Source organism: Monodelphis domestica, chromosome 1 (assembly GCF_027887165.1).
Source record: "Monodelphis domestica isolate mMonDom1 chromosome 1, mMonDom1.pri, whole genome shotgun sequence".
Taxonomy (NCBI): Eukaryota; Metazoa; Chordata; class Mammalia; order Didelphimorphia; family Didelphidae; genus Monodelphis; species Monodelphis domestica.
In genome coordinates, this window is record NC_077227.1 from 446923085 (window position 1) to 446946539 (window position 23455).

Consider the following 23455-nt stretch of genomic DNA (forward strand, 5'->3'; position numbering starts at 1 on the left):
TTTAAAAAATGTGAAAGGACATGTTTGTACAAAAATATTTTCAACTGCACTTTTTGTGGCAGTAAGAAATTGGAAATTAAAGAGATATTTCAAATGGGGAATGGCTAAATAAATTGTGGCATATGATGATGATGGAATATTATTGTGCTATAAGGAATGATGAACAGAATGATTTCAGAAAGAACTAGAAAGACCTACATGAACTGGTGCAGAGTGAAATAAACAGAACCAGGAGAACATTAGACACTAACTGAAATATTGTTGAAAAATCAAATGTGATAGACTGCTAACAGCAATACAATAATCAAGGACAATTCTGAGTGACTTATGAAAAGGAGTGCTGTCCACCTCTAGAGAAAGAACTGATAAAGTAGAAATGCAGATGAAAACATATGATTTATCATTTGTTTATTTGGTCATATGATTTGAGGTTTTGGTTTTATAAGATTATTCACTTACAAAAATGAATGATAAATATGTTTTGAATGATAATACATGTATAACCAGAAAAAAAGTCCTCCAAAAAGAGGGTAGAGGCAGAGGATTATCCTAACAATAAGTGGTCATTTGGATAGCCTACTCAATCAGTCAATAAATATTTATTAAGAACTTACTATAAGGCAGGTAAGTGGTACAGTGGATAAAGTTGTGCCAGGCCTGGAGTCAGGAAGACTCATTTTCCTCAGTTTAGATCTGGTCTTAGACACTTACTATGTGATCTTGGGAAAGTTTCATAATCCCATTTGCTCCAATTAAAAAAGAAAAGAGTTTATTATATGCTCAGCACTGTTCTAAAGCACTGGGAATACAAAAGGAAAAAGACAGTTCCTTCCTGGAAGGAGCTTACAATCTAATGGGGGAAGATAAAGCTGAATGGAGGTAAGGGAACCTGGAATAGGAATGGTAGATAAGTCAAATCCAAAATGAGTACAGTCAGAGATGTGAAAGAAGTCTAACTTCAAAGAAGGTAGGTGAAAAATGAGATATCAGGAGATTTCTCTCCCATTTCTCCTCTGATCAGAAGGCAGAGGGTAGTGATAAGACATGGTTACCAAGGCTAATTTGAATCTAGGAAAATGATGAGATTTCCCATTGAGTTTACTAGAGGCATGGTAGAGAGGTCAAAGAATTGCAAAATGATGGCAATGGGGGAAATGATAAGAGGTTTATATACTCCAGATATGTTTTATAACAACACATGAATTCTTATGGAAAAGTAATTGGGAAATAGCTTTTTTTCCCTCATATTCACAAAATCTTGTAAAATGTTAAATGAAAATGACATGAATTCTGATTCTGGAAATATAACACTACTCTTACCTGCCTTTTGTGAATTAAATTGAAGATCCTTAGTAGCATTACCACTGGGTATCAGTCGCCTAAAATCAACCGATTCTGCACAGGACAAAAAATGTGGGAATCTTATATCTCTCCAAAGGACTGAGAATAGATCACAAATTTCCTCCTTTAGAATCATATATTTAACAATTTCCTCTTTAAGAATTGCCCAGAGTTTTCTGTTATTCACTCTCTGCTGGGGTGAAACATTCTTGAGCTTCTCAGTTATGAAAATGGGAAACTGGATAGTCATATTCACTAAAATGAGTAGCAGTAGAACACATTTCATGAAAAGAGATGATTTTATTTGTGAAAGAGAATTTAAACTCTTTTTGTTTAACTTAATTCAATCAAGAACTTGGCTTTCACACTTACTCAGTTATTAACACTTAGTCCTAAAAGTCCATAAGCACTGACCCCCTCTCCTCACCAAGCAGTGCTAGGCAAATTGGGAAGCTATGATTGGTTCCTGAGATGAGATAGACCAATTCACAGTGCAAGTAACTAGAAACCAGAGAGACAGAAAGTGACACGGAGAAAACTGTTTATAACAGCCAACCAAGGGGGTTCTGATTCATTCTACTGCCTTGGTGACTCTTGCTTAAAGAGGACTTCTATGTTGGAGGCACTTCTTCTGCGTGATGATTCTGCTTTGGTGATTTGAGGAGTTTGGGTTTGGTGACTCACTTGGGGTTGAGGATACCCTGACCTTAAGGCTCTTCTCCTGTGTTTCATGGCATGCTCTCTTTGGTGAGACACTTGGATCCAGACTTAGGGAATTTAGCTAGGCGATACTTTCTACCTCCTTCCTATATTCCACCCTTTATTATCTCTACCTTGCTGTAATAAAGCTACTAACAGACTTTTGACTTAAGAGTTAATTATTATAAATGGTGACCACAACAATATTTTTAAATTCTTATATTTGCCCCCCTTTTAATTATTATACACAACTATATCATCTATCATATATCTACTCCTGTGCTAAGTGCTGTTAAAAGAGCTTCCTCCTGGAGGAGGAGGATGGGATGATCTTGTTTGGAAAATGATATTATCAGTAAAACAATTAGAGAACAATATTAGAGAGGGGAGAACTCCTTGGGGATTGGAATAATCTGAGAAGGCTGTTTGAAGGTGAATCCTTAAAGAATTGGTTCTTAAAGGATTCTGATGGTCTATGATACCAAGTTCTTAAAGCCTAAGCCACTAGGATACAATGTCTGTAGGTGACTTGAAGTTAGAAAAGTTTCCAGTATGGACCCAACATTGGCATCACTTTTGCATCAGGCTGAGGTAGTGGGGGAGTGCTGCAGTGAATGATAGTCTACATGTAACTAGTTATTAGCACAGTGACACCCCTTTGTGTTGTTACCTTTCAGGATGAATGCCACAGATTCTTAGGAACAAGTCATTTTCCATAGGGAGAAATAATGTCATGATTAAGACCCTTCCCTTCCTCATCCCTCCCCTGAGTATCATTCATCCTCTTTCATAACTGGTACTTAATTTGTCAGAGGAATTAATTAACAAGAATCCAGTGTATTGAAAAAGCCTTCACTGCTAAGTAAAAAAAAAAAATCACTTCCTTAAATATTTTTGGACTCAGTTGGGAATCAAAAACCTTCCTCCTAATTGAAAGACACTTAACTAAACCATAAGCCCTGGCTGTTGGCCAGGAAGGATGAATTAAATGTGTGGCAATCCCTTCTCCTCCTCTGTGACACAAATTTGGTCCCCCTAAATGACTGGTGGGTGAGTGGCTTCTGGAATAGGAGGTGAACTTCCCATCAGACTCATTCAGAACGGGAAACTGAGGCACAGGGCTGAGAGGGATTGGGAAACTCAATGGTCTAGGACTAAGGGGAGAGTGTTATTTCGGGACTCTGGACTAAATCTGCAACCTAGGAGTTCTGATTCTCTGCTCAAGCCCAGGCATGGACTCTGGCCTCTCCTCAAGATGTTATCACTGGGGGACCATGGACCCTGCCCTACCCAGTTCAGCAAGGTGTTTTGACAGCTGAGGCCCAGAGGGAGGAGGACTGGTTGCTCCACCCCTTCCCATCACATAGCCAATGATGGCTCGAGGTCTGCTGCCAGGCAACCAACCAGGGAGCGCTACGCCACTCTCCTCGTCCCCGCCCTTTCTTGCCTCTTCCTCTCTCCACAGTCCTCCTCCACCCCCACTTTAGTTCGACCGAGCTTGACGGTGCGGAAAGTCCCTTAGTCCTGAGCTGGATCAGCAGCCATTGGCGGAAACGCTGTCACGAGAAGGACCAATCGTGGCGCGCGCTGGAACGTCGTTCAGGTCACGATTGGCCTTCATGTCAGTTCCCCCTACCCACTACCACTCCCTCCCTTCCTTCTCTCCAGCTTGGAGGCGGGGCAGGCGGGGGCGGGTCCAGGTAGCAGGTTCGGTAGCTCGGCGCCGCGCGTCTCTTAGAGGTAAATAGTTGGCTGTGGCAGCGAAGATTTTGGCCTGAAGAGCCGGGGGCCTCAGCGTTGGGAACCCGGGTTCAACTTGGTCGGACCTGTCGCCTTCAGGTGAGCGAATGATGGGCGGCCCTGGCGTCTCCGGGCTGGTGTTGGGGAGGCGAGACTCCATAGGCGTCTTCCCCTCACTCTTCCGACGTCCCCGGCGCCGCCGCCTTCCTAGTCCGTGCTCCCCGTGCCTGGTCCGTTATTTGGGCCTCCCCGGCCCGGCAGACGTCACTCGTCGGTACTTCCCTGGCCCCCGCCCCCCAGCGAGGCCTGCTGGCTTTGGCCTTCCTCAGGGAAGGCTCCCAAACCTCTTCTAACGGCCGCTGCTTGACGGGTTCCCTGGGCAGCCCTTTGAGTCCCTAAGGGTCTGGGGTTGAGTCGGGTAGAGCGAGAGGGAAAGTCATAAATCGTAAACTCTCCGCCACTCCCTTTCCCCCTTCCCCCCCCCCTCCCGTCCTTGGGTCGGGGGCGTTAAATTGAGGCACCCGGCTGGTTGGGAGTCTGCTAGGGAGTTACTGTCCACATTTGGGCCTCAGAGACTTAGAGGTGGGCTCAAACTAATGCTTAACTCCGCTTCGTTGGGATAATGAGAGGTTGAGGTGGCTGGAAGAGCAATGAGGATTAAAGGTTCATAGGATTAGAGCTGGAAGAGACCTCAGATCATCTGACCAAGGATTCCAAAACTTGGGGTTCACCAACCCCTCATGAGGTCTGAGGCTATCTGTGAACTTGAATGGGGGTAGGGTGAATTAAATCTTTGGCTTCACTGACTTCTAATTGAAATTTAGTTTTTCCTTCAGTTATGAAAGGGGGTCCTTGACAAAAAAAGCTAAGATCTCTCTTGGCCATTCCCCTCACTTTACAGATGGGGTAGCTGAGGCCCAGGGAAGTAAAGGAATATCCACCCCATTGTTGTCTCTTGCTGATTTATTTTCATTTCTGTTTCAGTTTTCTATCCTCAGTGTGAGGATGCTGTTACACAATCAATTGGAGTTCTTTAGTTGAAAGATTCTCTGTGGACAGAAGGTACTCTCTTTTCCTTTTATAATGAATGGTCAGGGAAGCTAGATGCATAGAAAGCCAGGCCTTTAGATGGGAAGCCTTGGGTTCAAATTTGGCCTCATATACTTTTACCTCTGATTGGGGAAAATACTTAAATCCAGTTGCTTAGCCCATACTATACTGCTTTGGAACTGTTGCTTTTGATTCTAAGGGTTTTTAAAAAAATTGTAAATGGTTTGGTGGTTAACACACATGGATCTAAATCTGTCATTCAGCTTTTTATATACCTATTTTATATTTCAGGCACTGGGTATACAAACACTATCTCAAAAAGTGAGATGGTCTCTAAAGAAGGCATTCTATTAGGGGGATTCAGCATGTATACAGATAAGTAGATATAGGATATCTGTAAAATGAGGGAAGGGGCACTGACATCTAGGGGATTGGGAAATGCTTATTGCAGGAGGTGATACTGAAAGGAGTCAGTCAATATGCATTTGTTAAGTGCTTATTATGTGTCAGGCAGTGAACTAAGGACTGGGAATACAGATATAAGCAAAAAGAAAGACATCCCTTCCCTTTTTGGGGGGGGACTTAAAAAAAATATATATATATCCTAAGGGGTGAAGACAACACATAAAAGGAGGGTGAAAAAGAGGAGGTGGCACAAAGGATGGTACCTTGCATAGAAACATGTTGGTGGAGTCCAGATTGCAACCTAGGGAGAAATGAGTGAAAAAAGTTGGTGGGTTCTAAGAGGCAGAGGAGAGAGAGAGAGTATTTTAGGCATAGGGACTCACTTGCCTGTGCAAAGGCACAGTAGCAGTCTATGAAATCTAGGCTTTTTTGATAGAATGTAGGGTGAATAAAAGGTAATAAATTGTTGGAAAAATTATTGGAAAAATAGGCTAGAATCAGATTGTAAAGGGCTTTAAATGGCAAAAAGAAGTTTACATTTTATCCTAATGCTAGTGGGGAGTCATTGAAGTGTCTTGATTACAGGAGTGACATGGACAGACTTGTTCTTTTGAAATATTAATGTGGCAATGAGGTGGAGTATTGAAACAGGAATTGGTGAATTTGCATTCCAGAGACTGCTGTTCATGAACGTTTGATATACAATGAAATGTTGTGTATACATACTTGTGTACAACTTAGTTGCTTTTGTATTTTTAAGACAGTTGATTGTTCTTATTCTATTTCCATTCCTTCAGGTTCAGCTGAAAATAACTCATTACCTTGCTTTTTGACTGACAAGTCTGTATGTGACATAATAAGATCGCTAATTTTCTAGGCTGTGGTTTTCACAGGGTAAAAAAGAGATCCTTAATGTGTTTCAAGGGCTGAGAGAGGGAATTTGTTCCTGCTAACTTTTCTGCACTCCTTCACACCCCAGGTGGAAGTAATAACTCCAAATATTAGCCTGTTGTTCTTCAGTGTATAGTGGGTGGATTTGCACTTGTGAATATATATTAACAAAAGAAAATGGTGTTGGAGAACTTATTGAAACCCAAAGCACTTATGTTCTGCTACAAAATCCTGGAAAATTCCTACAAATAATACATTCCCTTTGGTTCTTATAATATTTGACAAGATCAATCAATGCTTTCTTTTTATTTTTTTAAATAAGTTTTTATTCATATATTCTTTTTCTTGCATCATTATAGTTATATCAGGAATTCTTCCCACTTCTATTTCATATAACAATATTTTTTAGAGAGGGGAAAAAAGCATAACTGATAAATTCATTTAAAAAAAAAAACCCTTACCTTCCACCTTAGAATCAAAATCGATTCCAAGGCAGAAGAATAGTAAGAGCTAGGCACTGGAGATTAAATGACTTGCACAGAGTCACACAGCTATGAAGTATTTGGAACTAGATTTGAACCTAGAACCTCTCTTCTCTAGGCCTGGCTCTCAAACCACTGAGCAATCTAGCTGCCCCCTGATAAATGCATTTTTAAAAGTCTGAAAACCTGTGTATCATGCTTTCTTAAAAAAAAAAAGTATATTGTCTAATGATTTAAGTGATTTTGTATGTTAAGACAGGACTTAAATTTAATGACTAGAAAGGTTAGGATGAAGGAGGGAAGAGTGAAGTTATCATATTTATTACTTGATAAATGTTACTATTTTTCCATATTCTATTTTCTAAGTAAAGTTTGGGTTTTTTATATTGTCACACAATCTGTGGTATAAAGTCAGATATCAACATTATATTTTCCCCCTCTGATATATGACAAGTAAAACAACATTGCTTATTTACACAATAATAAAATGTTTAACATTAGTAGGACAATGATTAGGGTGAAGGTTTCACCCTTTTCTTCATATTTTTATTGTCATCAACTACAACTGATTTTGATGTACAAAATCAATAAAGTTATTTGACATTATACTCAAATGAATCTGTGGTATTGATAAAGAAATTCCCTCTAATTACGTAGTTCAAAATTAATTTCCATTCTCTGTGACTCTTGTCCATGTTCTAAAAATTCACTACAAAGGGGCTGCCAAACATGCTGTGGGCCTTTCTCTGACATTGTAAAAGACCCAGTGGGTTATTTGTTCTTTTTTTTTCCTTTTAAACATTATTTTATTTGGTCATTTTCAAACATTATTCATTGGAAAAAAAGGATCATTTTCTTTTCCTCCCCCTCCCGCCACCCCTCCCATAGCCGATGCGCGATTCCACTGGGTATCACATGTGTCCTTGATCCGAACCCATTTCCATGTTGTTGGCATTTGCATTAGGGTTTTCATTTAGAGTCTCTCCTCAGTCATGTCCCCTCAACCCCTGTAGTCAAGCAGTTGCCTTTCCTCGGTGTTTTTACTCCCACAGTTTGTCCTCTGCTTGTGGATAGTGTTTTTTCTCCTAGATCCCTGCAGATTGTTCAGGGACATTGCATTGCCACTAATGGAGAATTCCATTACATTGATTGTACCACAGTGTGTCAGTCTCTGTGTACAATGTTTTCCTGGTTCTGCTCCTTTTGCTCTGCATCACTTCCTGGAGGTTGTTCCAGTCCCTATGGAATTCTTCCACTTTATTATTCCTTTTAGCACAATAGTATTCCATCACCAACATATACCACAGTTTGTTCAGCCATTCTGAAGGGCATTCCCTCATTTTCCAATTTTTGGCCACCACAGAGAGCTCAGCTATGAATATTCTTGTACAAGTCTTTTTCCTTATTATCTCTTTGGGGTACAAACCCAGCAGTGAAATGGCTGGGTCAAAGGGTAGACAGTCTTTTATTGCCCTTTGGGCATAGTTCCAAATTGCCCTCCAGAATGGTTGGATCAATTCATAGTTGGTTATTTGTTCTTGAGACATGACCAGTCCATCTCTTTCTGTAATACAATTCTTTGATTATATCCGTTACTCACCTTCTTCAGAGTTACTCATTAGTTATATGTTGCCACCTGCTCATGCCCATCAGAGACTTTTTCATTGCCCTTATGTAATGTTTTTCCATAGTTCTTGGGAGGCAGTGGCATGACAGGTTTGGAAGCATAATTAAATCATTTTTAGGATTCTCTAGGAATATTAAGAAATCAAATTTCTTTGATCTAAAACCCTTTCCATACTTCCTCGTTTGAAGGTGGTCTACATTAGTGTGGTAGTCAAATAACTGGATCCAGAATATGTCTTATCTTGTTAGTTCATTGCCTCTCCACCCACCTGAAGTATTTGGGCTATTGATTGACCAATCTAAAGGACCCTGTACTTGTTGTTCCTTCCTTGAAGGACTTGATGCTTTGATCCATCTTGAGAAGAGATTTAAGGTGAATAAACAATTATTTTATAAGCACTTTTTTTGTTGTTGTTGTTGTTGTTGCCAAGCATTGTGCTAAGCACTGGAAAAAACAGGAAAAACGATACCTGCTCTCAAGTAGCTGATAGTCTAACATGAAAATAACTATGTGCAAACAAGTTATATTAAGGATAAATTGTAGATAATCATCAGAAGGTGAAAATGAGCATCAAGTGGGATTGAAAAAAGCTTTTTGCAGAAATTGAGACTTGAGCTGAGCCTGGAAGGAAGCCAGGGAAGCTAGGAAGCAAAAGATGGGGAAATTCCATGGAGGGAGAATAGTCACTGAAGATGTCCAGTTGGAATATCTAATTCAAGGAATATTGAGGAGGCCCATATAAGATTGGAAGGTTAGGAGGGGACCAAATTATGAAGGGCTTTAAAAGCCAAATGGAGAATTTTATATTTGATACCTAAGGAAATAGGAAACTACTGCAGTTGATTGAATAGATTATTCCCACAGATCTCTTTGATAACTGAATGGAAGTTGGATTGGAATGGGAAGAGAGCCTTGAGATAGGAGAGCTATGAACAGACCATTGAAATAGTCTAAACTTGCAATGATGAAGGTTTGTCACCAGGGTTGTGGCATTGTCAGAAGAGAATGTGCATATAAGATACTACAAAGGTAGAACTGATAGCACATGGCAGCAGATTGGATATAGAAGGTAAAAGAAAGTGAGGATTGAGGATGACAACTAGGTTGTGAATCTGAGTGACTGGGAGGTTAGTGGTACCTTTAACAGTAATAGGGAAGTTTAGAAGAGGGGAGAGTTATAGGGGAAAGATGTTCAGTTTTGGACATGTTGAGTTTAAGATATCTGATGGACATCCTAGGAGATGAGAGGATAGAAGTCAAGAAAGAGGGTAAGGATGAATAAATAGATCTAATAGTCATAAATATATATGTGTATTCACACATCTAGGTATATATACGTATGTGTTTATAAATGTGTATTTCTTATTGACGGAGAGAGTATATCTAGATGTGTATCTTTATATATACACATGGATATATATGTGTGTGTGTTTATTTGAATTCCTGAGAGCTGATGATTTCATCACTAAGATTGAAGGATAGAAAGAGAAGAGGGACCAATATAGAGCCTGGGGGTGGGGGGAGTGGGGAAGGGTAACCACAGTTAGGTTCATGACTTTGATGAAGATCCTCCAAAGACCGAAGAGTAGCTAGACAGGTAGAAGGAGAACTAAGAGCAGTATCAAAAAACTGTAGTGTCAAGAACAAGGTGATATCCAATATCAGAAGATGTAGAGAAGTCAAGAAGGATGAGAGTTGAGGAAAGGCAATTGACTTTTGGCCATTAAAAGATAGTCGATAACTTTGAAGACAGCAGTTAAATGATGAGATCAGAAACTGGACTGCAGAGAGTTGAGAATAATGAGAAAAAATAAATGAAAACATCCAAGGGAGGAGGCTTATTTATTTACTATAGGACTGAGGGGAATGACCTATTAAGCAATGGGTAGTAACTTTATTATTTGTTTATTTTGGAATGCCAGCACAAAACTTTTTCCATATCCTTTTATTCTTCAAGTTTGCTATAAATGTTGCCCCAAGTCATCTTGGGTGAGCCTTGTCAATGGCAATGGGGAACTGCCAATTTGGATATCTCTGTCTTTTCTCTCTTCCAGAACTGGCTTCGATTAGAGTAATGTAAATTTAAAACAAAAATTTTATTTTATTTTTTTTTTCAGTTAGATTAATGTAAAATTAAGGAAAAAAAAAACATTTCTGGTAGATTTGCCTAAAGCCCAACATAAGGCATTAATAATTTTTTTCCTTCAACATAAATCTCATTGTACTGTACAGACACAGTGATTAAATGTTTTTATTTAAAAGTTATTATAGGAAGCTTGGAGTAAAAGCATGCAATCTTTTTGAAAGCAATCAATCCTGCTTATTCTAAGGCTCTTTCTTTTGAACTCTTTTCACAGTTTTTTGTCCATCTGTACTTTCTTTCCCAGTTATACATACCTTTGTATAAACTCTTTAGGGTGCTCATTTAGATGCATATTGAAGTCAAAACAATGGTCCTTCTTTATCCTTCCGGTCTTTTCTGTAGATGGGCAGGTCAAACTCCTTTGTGTAATTGCAGATTCTTCCAAGAAACTTTTCTTTGTGGAGGTACTAGATGTAATTAATACAATACCATCTTTATCTGAGGACCTGGCTATCCTCAGGGAATCTTTCCTGGACCTAGACTCTTGCACTGGATACCCTTCCTCACTGTGGTGAATGCTTTGGGTGAGCATACATTTCCTTGTTTTATGCTTCACCATGTTTATTTACAAAAGGTTACTGACTTGGATTATTTCTGTAATTTTCCAAAGAATCTAAAACATTTCTAGGAATGATCTTGGCATATAGAACGGAAGCATCTTTTAAAAGAGCCTGTAAGGCAGGGTTTTGTTCTTCAGAGACAAATGTTTTTTTCTGAGTTGGCAAATAAGTTCAGTGAAATCTTATATTCCTTTCATCATTCAGTCATTTGTGAAGTGGTAAAAATGTGGTTGTTACCCTGAATTTAAAAAAAATGCTTACTTTCTGTCTTAGTATCAATTCTAGGACAGAAGAGGAGCAAGGGCTAGTCAGTTAGGGTTAAATGAATTGCTTAAGGTCACACAGCTAGGAAGTGGCTGAGATCTGATTTGAACTTAGGTCCTCCTGACTTTAGGCCTGGCACTCTAATCCACTATGCTATCTGACTGCTCTGACATTTCACTTAAAGTAAAAATTGATTGTGAATAATATTCCACAAATTTTTATGAATTTGGAAAAAAAATAGGTCTTATTTGGATACTTAGGACTTATTTGGATACTATAGAATTTTTTTTTTATCATTCACCAAAGTATTTTAGAGAGGAATTTGCTTTCAGTCATAGTATTGGAGATAAGGGAAGTCCTTTTAATGGTATGTGAATTGTATAGTGGCTAGTACTTAATCTTTTTTTGTGCTTTAGAAGCAAGGCTAATTTCTAATATTCTTTACATTTTTGTTGGGGAAAAGTATAGAGCTGGGAATAGAAAGGGTTTGACTGGATATTTGTCAATGTAGAGTTTAGATGGTCTATACTGGTCACACTGGTATTTTTATAGAATCATGAGGTTGGCAACCATTTATATTCTTTCTTAGGAAAATAAATGGGAGAAAAGATTTAAGGACAGAGAATTTCTTAGCATATACTAAAATAAAGATGTTTTAAAGGATTGTATTGCAAGTATATTTTGCTTTTTGTGATATTAATGTACCTGAAAAGTTACATGTAATTCAAATTGCATTTTAATTTTGTTGGGAAAGCTTGCTACATGTGGAAATTTTGGTTTTGTTTTATTTCATAAAAACCAAAACTTCCTTAATTTAAAGTTTTTGTAAATTATAGCATTCCTGTTTTAATATTTTCACATGTACTTGTGTCAGTATATAAGTTGGGGTGAAATTTTAAACTGCATGAGGATTTTTACCTCCAGTAATGAAGTGATAAGTCAAATTTTAGCTTATTTAAGAATATGATAGTTTCTCTTTTTAGAGAAAGAGATTCTTTCTTTAAGCGATGGTTATTCTATAATAACTAGAAGAGTTTTAAAAAGGTCTCATTGACCTTCCTTTCTGTTTGGTAATTATGATCAGGAGAAGGGTTTAGTACAGTATGCATTGATTTTGACATCTGATAAGGAATAGATAGCTTCCAGTGCTTTTAAGAACCAGTATACTTTAGATTAGAAGAACAACGTTCTTGAGTTTCAAAATTGTTTTTGTTTCCTTAAGTGAAATTCTTATGAATAGTATGTGCTGATAACCTGAGAATCAAAATGACATTCTATCTTCAAGATAAGGTAGATACTGACACTTTAATAATATGTACAGATAGTGATTCAGCTAGTTGATATTATTTTATTGTTTCATATGATTTAGAATTTGCTGAAGGCTTCTTTGCTATTTTGTATATAAAACATTTTTGACAGTATTGTATTTCCAAGGCCATTTGGAGTTAAGGTAAATATTTTTGTCCTATAAACTCACATATTATTTATTACTTACCCATAAGATTATAAATCCCTATTTAGTTAGAATCAGCAAGCAAACTGAAATAACCCAGTATTTTCACAGATCTTTTCCAGTGATAATTGATGCTTTGGTTTAAGTAGGTAAACATTAATTAAGATCCTTGTTACTGGGAATACAAAAGTAAAAATAAAACAATGTCTGTTCATAGGGAGCTTGCATTCTTTTGTTATGAAGACTTCATATTCATAGACAAGTAAATGTAAATTAAATTGAGGAACTACAAAACACTTATGAGCTGGGGTGATCTTGGATTTTTTTTTTTTGCCCTTCCAAGTGCCCTTTCAAGTGGCACCTCAATTTAGCCTTGCTTGAAAGTAAAAGTTCTTTTTTTTAAAAACCTTTACCTTCCACCTTAACATCAATACTGTGTATTGGTTCCAAGGCAGAAGAATGGTAAGGGTTAGGCAATGGGGGTCAAGTGACTTGCCCAGGGTCACATAGTTGGGAAGTGTCTGAGGCAACATTTGAACCTAGGACCTCCTGTCTCTAGGCCTGGCTCTCAATCCACTGAGCTACCCAGCTGCCCCCAGTTTTGGGGGTTTTTAGAGGCATATGGGGGAGGGAGGGTTTGGGTAGGAACAACCCATATGGAAGTATGGAGTTGAGAGACTGAATGTTAAGTCAGGGACAATTAGTAGTCCACATTAATATACACACTGGGGAGTAATAACAAATATTTGAAAAGATAGATTGCAATTAGTTATAGAAGGTATCAAAAGCTAAGCTCAGGAATATTTTTTTTTATCCCAGGAGCAATAGGGAACCACTGAAGATTTTTTAACAGATAGTGAAATGGCTAGACCTTGCTTTAGGAAAATTATTTTGGCAATTTTATAAAGAAGCCACAAAAAGCATGGTGACCCCTTAAGAGCTGAGAAGTGATGAAAGCCTGGACTAGTGAAAATGGAGTAAAAGGTACAGATGTGAGAGACATTGATGTAAACTCTCTAAGACTTGTTAATTGATGGAATAGGATGGGAAGAACAAAGGGTGACTTGAAGTTTGTAAATCAGGGTGACTAGAAGAATGATGATGCGTTCAGCAGAAATAAATTGGAAGAAGGGGGTCCCTTTTTGGGGGGGAAGATAATTAGTTCCACTTTGAAGGTATTGCATTTTTAGATGCTGACAGGACATCTAGATGGTCATTGCCAATTGCCAACTCTACATGCAAGTTTCTGGAATTTAGGGGAGAGATTAAGGCTAGATATATAGATTTATAAGTCACCTATATTTTGATATCATTGATCCCATGGAAATGGATAAGACTGCCAAGAAAGAGGGCATATATAGAGAGGAAATAAATATTCCTAGGACCCAGACTTGAGGGTACATGCACACATGGAACAGGAGATGGATAAGAAATCAAGAAAAAAGGTGGAAAAGCACCAGTCAGAAAAACCAAGCGAGGATAGTCTCTTGAAAGCTAAGGAAGAAAGAGAATGTTCAGAAGGGAAGGAGTGGTTAACAGTTTCAAAAGCTGTCAAGAAGTCAAGTGGGATACAAACTAAGTAAAAGTCTTTAGATTAAAAAGATAAAAATATTGCTGTTAACTTTGGGGTGATTATTCTCAGTTGACTAATTGGGTTGGAAGCCATATTGCAAGGGTTTCTGGTGAAGCTCCTGTACATAGAAGATGGGGATACAGTAATTGGAAGAAGGAGAAAGATTGGCTCTGTGAGAAGGACTACTTCTTCCTCAGACCCTGTAGAAAATAAGGTAGGCAAAATTTAATATGTGTAGTAAGGGAGAAGAGAGATTCCCATAGGAGATGACCTTTACTCCATTAGTAAAGAAGGAGGAAACTCTCCTTTTAAAGAAAAATGAGGAAGAGATGATATTGGGATCTTGAAGGAAAGATTTGGGGAATATAAGAGAGTCAGCTGGGGTAGAAAAATGGATTGCTAAGTAGCAGTGCTCAATTGAGATCATGGACTTGATAAGAATAGATGTAGGCAGGGTACTTCCTTGGTTTCTTCCTATTGAGCTCATCAGTGTTGGAATAGCTATAGAGGGGATCTGGGTTTGAGGATTGGCAAGGCCTAAATTAGGTCCTAGAACAAGTCATTCTTGTCAAGGTAACAAAGTGAGGGAAGTGAGAACTAGACAGGACTAATAATTTAAGAGAACAAGAAGTACAGGTGGACAGATAAGAGGTCATGGTAAGGATAAAACATTGCAGAGGAAGCACTAGAAGAACAAGAAATTTTGATCAGAGAGTTCAGGATCATGAAGTGAGTACAGTTAAGGGTAATAGATTATCCTTATGAGTGGCTGAGGTAAAAGAAAGATATAGGCCATGAGAGTTAAGGAGGTTGTTGAATTAGAAGATTAGGGCTCACAAGTTTAAAGTTATGAGTCAGGATACTGGGGAAGAATGTGAGCTGATTGAGAAAGGGGGAGAGTGACCTGTAGATCAGCAGATTATAGCTGCAAAGATCTATACTTGTTGATCGATAGATGGAGTGAACTTTAAAAAAGGAAAAAAGTTTTGGAATAAAGCAGAGGGCAGGCTTCTGAAAAACTGGCAGTGAGGAGAAATGCTTCATTTAGAGATATCTTTTGAAACTTCAAAGATTAGTTCTTTTCAGTGTAGTTTAATCTTTTAAGTGGGGCATTTGGGGAAGACTAGTACCTCTGATTTGAGGTCATCCATTGCATCCTAAGCCATCACCACTCATTTTGGCTTTTTGTCTTGCCACTGAACTTTGATGATTCTGTAAGAGAGAGCAAAGCCAGTGACTTTGAACAGTTCTGCCTCACTTAAATCCAATTAATGCACAAGTTCATCAGTATTTCATTCCAGCTCTATGATGGAATGCTTGCATGGGTTCAGGATAATGGAAGATGCCCTCACACTTTCCCAGTCATCAGTGGAATGAATCAGGGAAGTGTGCTCTCTCCCATACTTGTTAGCAGGATGTTTTCCATAATATTGTTAGATGCTTTTAATGAGGATGAAAATGGCATCAAAGTAAAATTATTTAGATTACAAGCTGAAGTAGAGGGGCAGTTAGTGCATGACTTTTTGTTCACAGTTGATTGTGCACTCAGTGCTGCTTGTGAGACTGAGGTACAACAGAATATGGATTGATCCTATGCTGCTTGTGCTAATTTTGTCCTGACAACACCAAAAAAAAACAAAAAGAAAAACCAGCTAGCCAGCCAGCACCACACTATCCATACATGGAACCATCAGTTACAACAAATGGAGAAATCTTAAATGCTGTGGATGGATGTTAATGGATATATGTACAAGTACATAGATGATGAGGTTGGCTTAAGAGTTGCCAGAGCTAGCTCAGGGTCTGCTCTGAAGGATCTGAAGGAAAGTAGGGGAGAGAAGAGGTAGTAGGCTATCTACCATATTGAAGATCTACACAGCTGCCGTGTTGACTTCATTGCTGTCTGGACAGTATGCCGTCTCATTCTGATCTTGTGTTAGTTTGTTCAGCCACAGTAGGACATACTGTGCATTGACCTTGACATGGTGATATCATTTTGGTCCTCTTTAAGCCTGAACAATAATTTTTTAAGTATTGACTCCTTAGCAACTGGTCATTTGAATATTATCTAGAGAGATAGCTATGATATAGTGGATAGACATCTGGCTTTGGATCCTGGAAGACCACCTGAGTTTGAGATCCATCTTTGATTGATTATATATATATATAGATGTGTATATACACACACACATACATTGTGTCTTTGTAACCCTGAAGTGTCACTTTTCCTCTCATTGCTCTAAGAAACTCAGTTTATAAATTGCAGAGAAGTTATAGACCTGCATTGGTAGAGAGTTTCCCCATTCCAGAGAAATCACAAGTTTAGTCTCTATTCTTCATTCTTGGCAAATATACTAAAATACTCAGGGGCAGTTAGGTAACTCAGCTGATAGAGCCAGATCAGTAGACAAGAGGTCCTGGGTTTAAATCTGGCCTTAGACTTAGCTGTGTGATCCTGGGCAAAGTCACTTAATCCTCCTTGCCTAGCCCTTACCACTTTTCTGCCTTGGAACCAGTAATCTAAGACAGAAGGTAAGGGTTTACAAGAAAACAAACAAAAGAACCCCACTCAATGATAGTTTTCCATTTTCCAATGCTGAGAAATAGGAATTTACAACACTTCAACAATGAGATAGTGAGACTGTACTTAAAAATTCATATAAAATAAAGCATTATTAGTTTTGGAATATTTTAAGGGAAAAAAATCACCTACAATAGTTTGCTAATTCAGTTAAAATTATTTGAGATTTGATTGGTTTATTTTTTGTACAGACCTATGATTCCATTAGTGAGGCAACTCCTTAAAAGCAGATCTCCAACCAATTTGAAACTTAGAAATAGCTTATTATCATTATCAGTGTCTCAGTATTAAATGTGGCTACATCTGGTTAGCTTTAAACAAGGCAATTGATATTTGCATGACAGCTTTGGACTATGTATATATCATGTCATATACAATGTCAAGAACATGGTAGGCATTCAGTAAATAGTTTTCTTTCAAATTTAAACCTGACTTTAATGCAATTTTCATTAGTACTGTTTTGCTTTGAAAAACTCTGAAATATTAGTGGCAACTATCACTTCCATTTCTGAAACTCTTGGTTTTTAAGGCCCTCTATGGTATTTATCAAGCACAATAGAAGGCCTTGTAAACTAACAGTTTATTTATTTCCATGATGTTTTATTCAAGGAAGGCATGAAATTAATATATTACTTGTAACATGTAATTAATATGTTAATCTATTTTGCTGTATTTCCAGAGTTATAAATAGTCTTTTGGCAAAGTTATTGGATTCCTGAATTCTTAGAACCATCCTTTCACCCCATTTCATATGTTAAGTAAAGGGCAGGTCTTAACCTTACCAAACCTAAATTTTATTTAAAAATATTTAGAAGAGAACTTAACCTTTCTTGATAATACTTTATGCATATATAAATATACATTTACCAACATCTGCCCTAATATGAACTCATTTCTATTTATATTATCCTAAGTAGAAAAGGAAAAGGATTGTTTATCATTATCTCTACAATACTTTTTTTTTTACTTAGGACCTAGAGATTGTTCATCTTCTATAGATCAGTCCCATTTTCTCTATATTAGACATTTTTCATATAATTTTTTCTCCCATATCTTTCTGACCCAAATCTATTTAAGAAACTCCAAGCCAAAATTATTGGTATTCAACTAATTTTTAATATGTTGTCTAATGATACAATGTGGCAGCTGTGTGGTTCTGAGGATAGTGTGCTGGACTTAGAAACAGGAAGATCTGAATTCACATTTGGCCTCAGACACTTATTAACTGTGTATCCCTGAAAAGTCACTTAACTGCTATTTGCCTTCATCTACTAGAGAAGGAAATGGCAAAACCTTCTAGTATCTTTGCTAAAGAAAAACTCCTCGACAGTATTGATGTGCTCTGGTCCACAGAGCCTTGAAGAGTCATGCACCACTAATAAATGAACAATAACAATGACACCATGATATATTTAGTGACAATTATTAGTATTATTCAGAAATTAAACAGCTACTTTATTATAACGAGGATATGCATATAGGAACTATTTTTCACATTAAAGTATTAGTTTGAACTGTCAAAAATGTTCTGGATATTAGACCCCTGATAAAATAGTAATGAAGATATATATTTTTACAACTTCTAGTAAACTTTACCCCCTATTTCTAAACCTTTACTCTTTGTCTTAGTAACAACTCTTAAGAGAAGGACAAAGGGGTAGGCAAATGGTTAAGTGATTTGTCCAGGGTCACACAGATAGGAAGTGTCTGGGGTCATATTTGAATCCATGTCATCTCGACGCGACACTAGGCCTGGTGCTCTATCTATTCTTTGTGCCACCTAGCTGCCTCTTAGTAAACCTTTTATAATATAAATTAATTCCATAGTTGTTAGAAATGGAAAAAATACTTTTATAAGATGTTTTAAGAATAGAAAGATGATACTGATTCAGAGGTGAAATATTCCATTGACCAAAATATAATATACAAAAAAATGAGTTGTGGTTAGTTTAGAATATGTGAAGTAAGAGTCATGTGATCTCTGGTAAGTCATATTAAGTCATATCACTTTTGGGGACTTCAGTTTCTTCTCCTTTCCAAGTCACAGTTCTATGATTTTTTGAAAATGAATTTCCTTCTCCAATGCGCATGCTCCTTCTCTTTCCTTCCACATACCACATGCATTTATAAATGACAAAATCTTGAATCAGTGTATATGGAATTAAGAGCTATCACTTAATTCACAGAAAATCTGTAGGGTATAAATAGGCTATTTTAAAAAATGTGTACTTTTTGTAGGTTTCATGTTAAAATAAATCATAAAAATAAATGTTATTCAAGTTAAAGGTTTTCTTGTTTTAAAATTTAGAGAATTTGATAATTATGTTAATAAACTTTTTAAAAATGCCTTTGTAAATTTTGAAATTTTGAGCTTTTTTTCCTTGGCTTGAATTTTACCAACAACTTTGTAAACACTACTGAAGTAGCTTTTTACCTGCTTTATGTTGTGATAAGTTATGCCATTTATCTCCTGAGTCGTTTACTTATTATAATTTATATATAAAATTGTATATAAAATATATGATATGAACGTGTCTATGCATTGGGATAAATGAATATATTTATAATACACATATGTATGTATACCTTTCCTTTGAATCTTTTTGTTCCTGTATATAGCTGAAATATTCTTAGTATTGCTTCCATTGCATACATGTTCATAATAACATTAAGAAATGATATAACTTTTATCATAGTTTATGTTGAAAAAAGGTTAAAATTTCTTTTTGCTTGTCCTCTAGGCTTTTTGATTTGAGATATTTTTAGAACATGGACATCAATTTGCTAAAACCAAAGCTTGAGACTGCCAATGAAGGTGTTTTTTTTTGTTTTTTGGGGGGCCATTTTACTGCAAATATGCTAGTGATTCCTTTTTCTTGAATTAATCTTTCAAACTTAGAATCACAATGAATTCAGGCTTATGGAGCCAAGAAAAAGTTACTTCACCTTACTTGGAAGAACGAATTTTTTACTTGCTTCTGCAAGAATGCAGTGTTTCAGACAAACAAACACAAAAGATTATTAAAGTACCTAAAGGAAGCATAGGACAATATGTTCAAGATCGTTCTTTGAGCCATGCAAGAATTCCTCTTTCTAAAGGCAAGAAAAATCATATTGGATTAAAAATTTTGGAACAGCCACATGCAGTCTTATTTGTGGATGAGAAGGATGTTGTAGAAATAAGTGAAAAATTCACAGAATTGCTTTTGGCCATTACCAATTGTGAGGAAAGATTCAGTCTGTTTAAAAACAGAAGCAGACTAAGTAAAGGCCTCCAAATAGATGTGGGATGCCCTGTGAAAGTACAGCTGAGATCTGGGGAAGAAAAATTTCCTGGAGTTGTACGCTTCAGAGGACCTTTGTTAACGGAGAGGACAGTGTCGGGAATATTCTTTGGCGTAGAATTGCTGGTAAGTTTGACAACTATGTGGAATGTGTAGTTTGTTGAGTTTTTTGAGGGGAGGGTTGTTGAAGGGGAAGAGCATACAGTTAAAAATAAAATAAGATTTTTCACAGGACTATTGTGTTTTAATTGTCCCCCTCTTCTCCCACTCCCGCCCTCCCAGGATGTATTGAGCTCTTTTAGGGCCTGATTGCTAGGACTTAAAATGTAATACTATATTGAATATTCCAGAATGATTTACTTTAAAGCTATAGTAGGGAATGAAATTAAACACAATGTTTAAGATCTTGTCTTTGAAATTTCCTAATACAGTTGCCCATAAAAAAATGAATTCTAATAATGCTATGCTGGAATTGCAAACTAATTGTTTAATTAAACAAATTCCTAACAGTTATAATATGTATCATTTATGTGTTTTTTAGACATTGTTCTCTCATTATATTTATATCATATAGAAGTTACACTAGTCAGGAAGACCTGATTTCAGATCTGAGCTCAAAGACTTAATAGCTGTGTGACACTGGGCAAATCACTTAGGCTCTATTTGCCTTAGTTTTCTGTACTATAAAATGGGTATAATAATAATTTCCACCCCCTAAGGTTGTGTCAAATAATATTTGAAAAGAGCACAATGACTGGCACAAAGTAAGTGTGATATGAATGGTAGTTATTGTTGTTATTATAGATGAGTTGGTTATGCATGGATAATTCTTTTCTATAAGGTATGGTAGTTTGACAGTTGTCCCATCTATGACTATTTGGGTAAATCAGGGAAGTAACATGGTATATAGAGAGGGCTGAATTGAGTCAGGAAAATTGGATTTTAATCCCATATCCTCCTCTTATGAGCTGAATGAACTTGGGCAAACCACTTAATGGCCCTGATCTTTATATTCTTCATCTGTAAAATGGATTTAATAATACTTTTTTCATTCGTTAGCTATGAAGATTAAAGGAGATTATGCACATGAAAATACTTTAACAACCAGAAATTTATACACATATAAATTATTTCTGCTACTAATTAGTAGTAGTTAAAACATGCTAGATAATTATGTGACTATTGCATTTGTTTATAAAGGTATCATATCTTACAAAATTAAATGCCAATTACACTTCAATTGCATGAGCTTTGCATTTTTGCCACTTTGTGAATGGAATAATTTGTATTTACCTCTTAATTGTTATAAAGTGATTAGAAAAAGAATGCTTCTTCATAGATATTAATGGTCTTTTGATACTGTCAAAACTATAAAATAACTTACTCAATGACAATACATAAAAACATTGAATTATAAATTGTACTATATTTTCTATTTATAGACAAGCTCTTTTTTTTTTAAACCTTCAATCAAGTAACTGTCGGCTTTAGACAACTGCTAAATATTTTTACTTTTTGGGTTTGGACCTTTTCTAAAATTATCTCTAATATTACTTATCAAAAATTTTTTTTCTCTATTTAAATCTAGGAAGAAGGTCGGGGTCAAGGTTTCACTGATGGAATTTACCAAGGGAAACAACTTTTCCGGTGTGATGAAGATTGTGGTGTCTTTGTGGCTTTGGACAAATTAGAGCTTATAGAAGATGATGACAGTACATTGGAAAGTGATTATGCAGGCCCGATTGACATGATGCAGGTTGAACTTCCTCCTTTGGAAATAAATTCCAGAGTTTCTTTGAAGGTTGGCGAAGGTATAGAATCTGGAACAGTTATATTCTGTGATGTCTTGCCAGGAAAAGAGAATTTAGGATACTTTGTTGGAGTTGATATGGTAAGACCTCTAAGGTTTCGGGGGTGGGGGGGAGGTTTGTTTGAATGTGTATAAGTTGGATGTCCAAGCTTCTTATTAAATCAGCAAAGAATCTGCCTATTGAATGTGCAAAGTGGAACATTTGTGGAGTATGGTTTTAAAAGTGTTTTCTAAGTGTACTTGATTTTTGGGAATTTGCATGTTGAAAGAAGTCAGGAATGTAGATTATGTATAAGAATCCACTCTATCTAGTTGTGACATTTATTAATACTTATACTTTCAATTTTTCAAAGTGACTTTGTGCCTATTACATCATATTATAGTTTCCTTTTACTTTTAATCCAAGAGTTTTAAATATATATTTGTTGTCTGTTATTGAGATATTTCTCCACATTTTTAGTTGGTTTGGTTTTAATGAAAAGTACTGCATTGCTTGCTTTGCTTTTGAATATGAGAATGTGTCATATAATTTAAGAACTTCTTTAGAAGAAGTAATTTTTGATATTGATATTGTTTGGGGGTTAGAGTAATAAAAAAAAATAAGCCCTTAATCGGAATAATTAATGTATTCCTATGTGGATAATTTTACCTGTAGCATTACTTGTCTAGGAGAAAAGAAAGAAGGCTAAAAGCATGTTTTTAGTTTTTCAGTGTAAATGAGACATGTTCTTCATTCCTACTTTGTACTAAAAGGGAGAAAAAAGATTTGAGCTTTAGCATGGAGAATTCATTATACATAAAGAAGTACTTAATAGAGAACTATTAAACTCCTGAATGAGAGGTTGTAAAATCTCCATTTTTTAATATTTTTATTTTTAGAAAACCTGTCTTTGGTAGTTTAGGCATAGTTCTTGATGGAAAAAAAGGAAGATACTGGGCTCTCCAAGTCTTTCAGGTCTTGTTATCAGTTGACTCTGTGAGTGTCCTATATAATAGTAATAATCCTAATTAATAATAGTAATAATCCTAAATAGTCCTAATAATAGTAATAATAGTAAATAATAATTTGTTATACATTCATTATATTCAAGGCACTGCACTAGGTATTATGGGCACTATATATGAAATAATAACCTTCTGGAGGCAGCTGGGTAGTTCAGTGGATTGAGAGCCAGGCCTAGAGACAGGAGATCCTGGGTTCAAATGTGACTTCAGACACTTCCTAACTATGTGATTCTGGGCAAGTCACTTAATCCCCATTGCCTAGCCTTTACTGCTCTTTTGCCTTAGAACCAATACACACAATTGATTCTAAGGTGGAAGGTAAGGGTTTAAAAAACAAACTTTCTCCAGGTGAAATGATAGAATTGTTGAAAAGTATTGTAAATCCCTCCCCCCTCCTCTCCCCCGCCCTCCCAATGAAGAATAACACATACTCTTACTTTTTTTTTTTTTACATACTCTTACTTTGATGGACTTGTGATCTCATTAGTCTTCTTTCATACCTCGTTACCATTATTTATGTTGTTTATGTTGTGCTGGTATTGTATAT

At 36.6% G+C, this 23455-nt stretch overlaps 1 protein-coding gene across 3 annotated transcripts in view; it reads left to right on the forward strand.

Moving 5' to 3' along the window:
* The first annotated feature begins 3465 nt into the window (after positions 1-3465).
* Positions 3466-23455, forward strand: part of CYLD (CYLD lysine 63 deubiquitinase) — a 63863-nt gene continuing 43873 nt past the window's right edge. Inside the window, exons 1-4 of one of the 3 annotated variants that reach the window (XM_007474855.3) lie at positions 3466-3879; positions 4765-4842; positions 19551-20219; positions 21682-21984. In XM_007474855.3, coding sequence (XP_007474917.1) covers positions 19716-20219; positions 21682-21984 — 807 coding nt within the window. In that variant the 5' untranslated portion in view covers positions 3466-3879; positions 4765-4842; positions 19551-19715. The remainder of the gene's footprint in view (positions 3880-4764; positions 4843-19550; positions 20220-21681; positions 21985-23455) is intronic. The other 2 variants (XM_056812289.1, XM_056812290.1) reach the window with 2 other exon arrangements.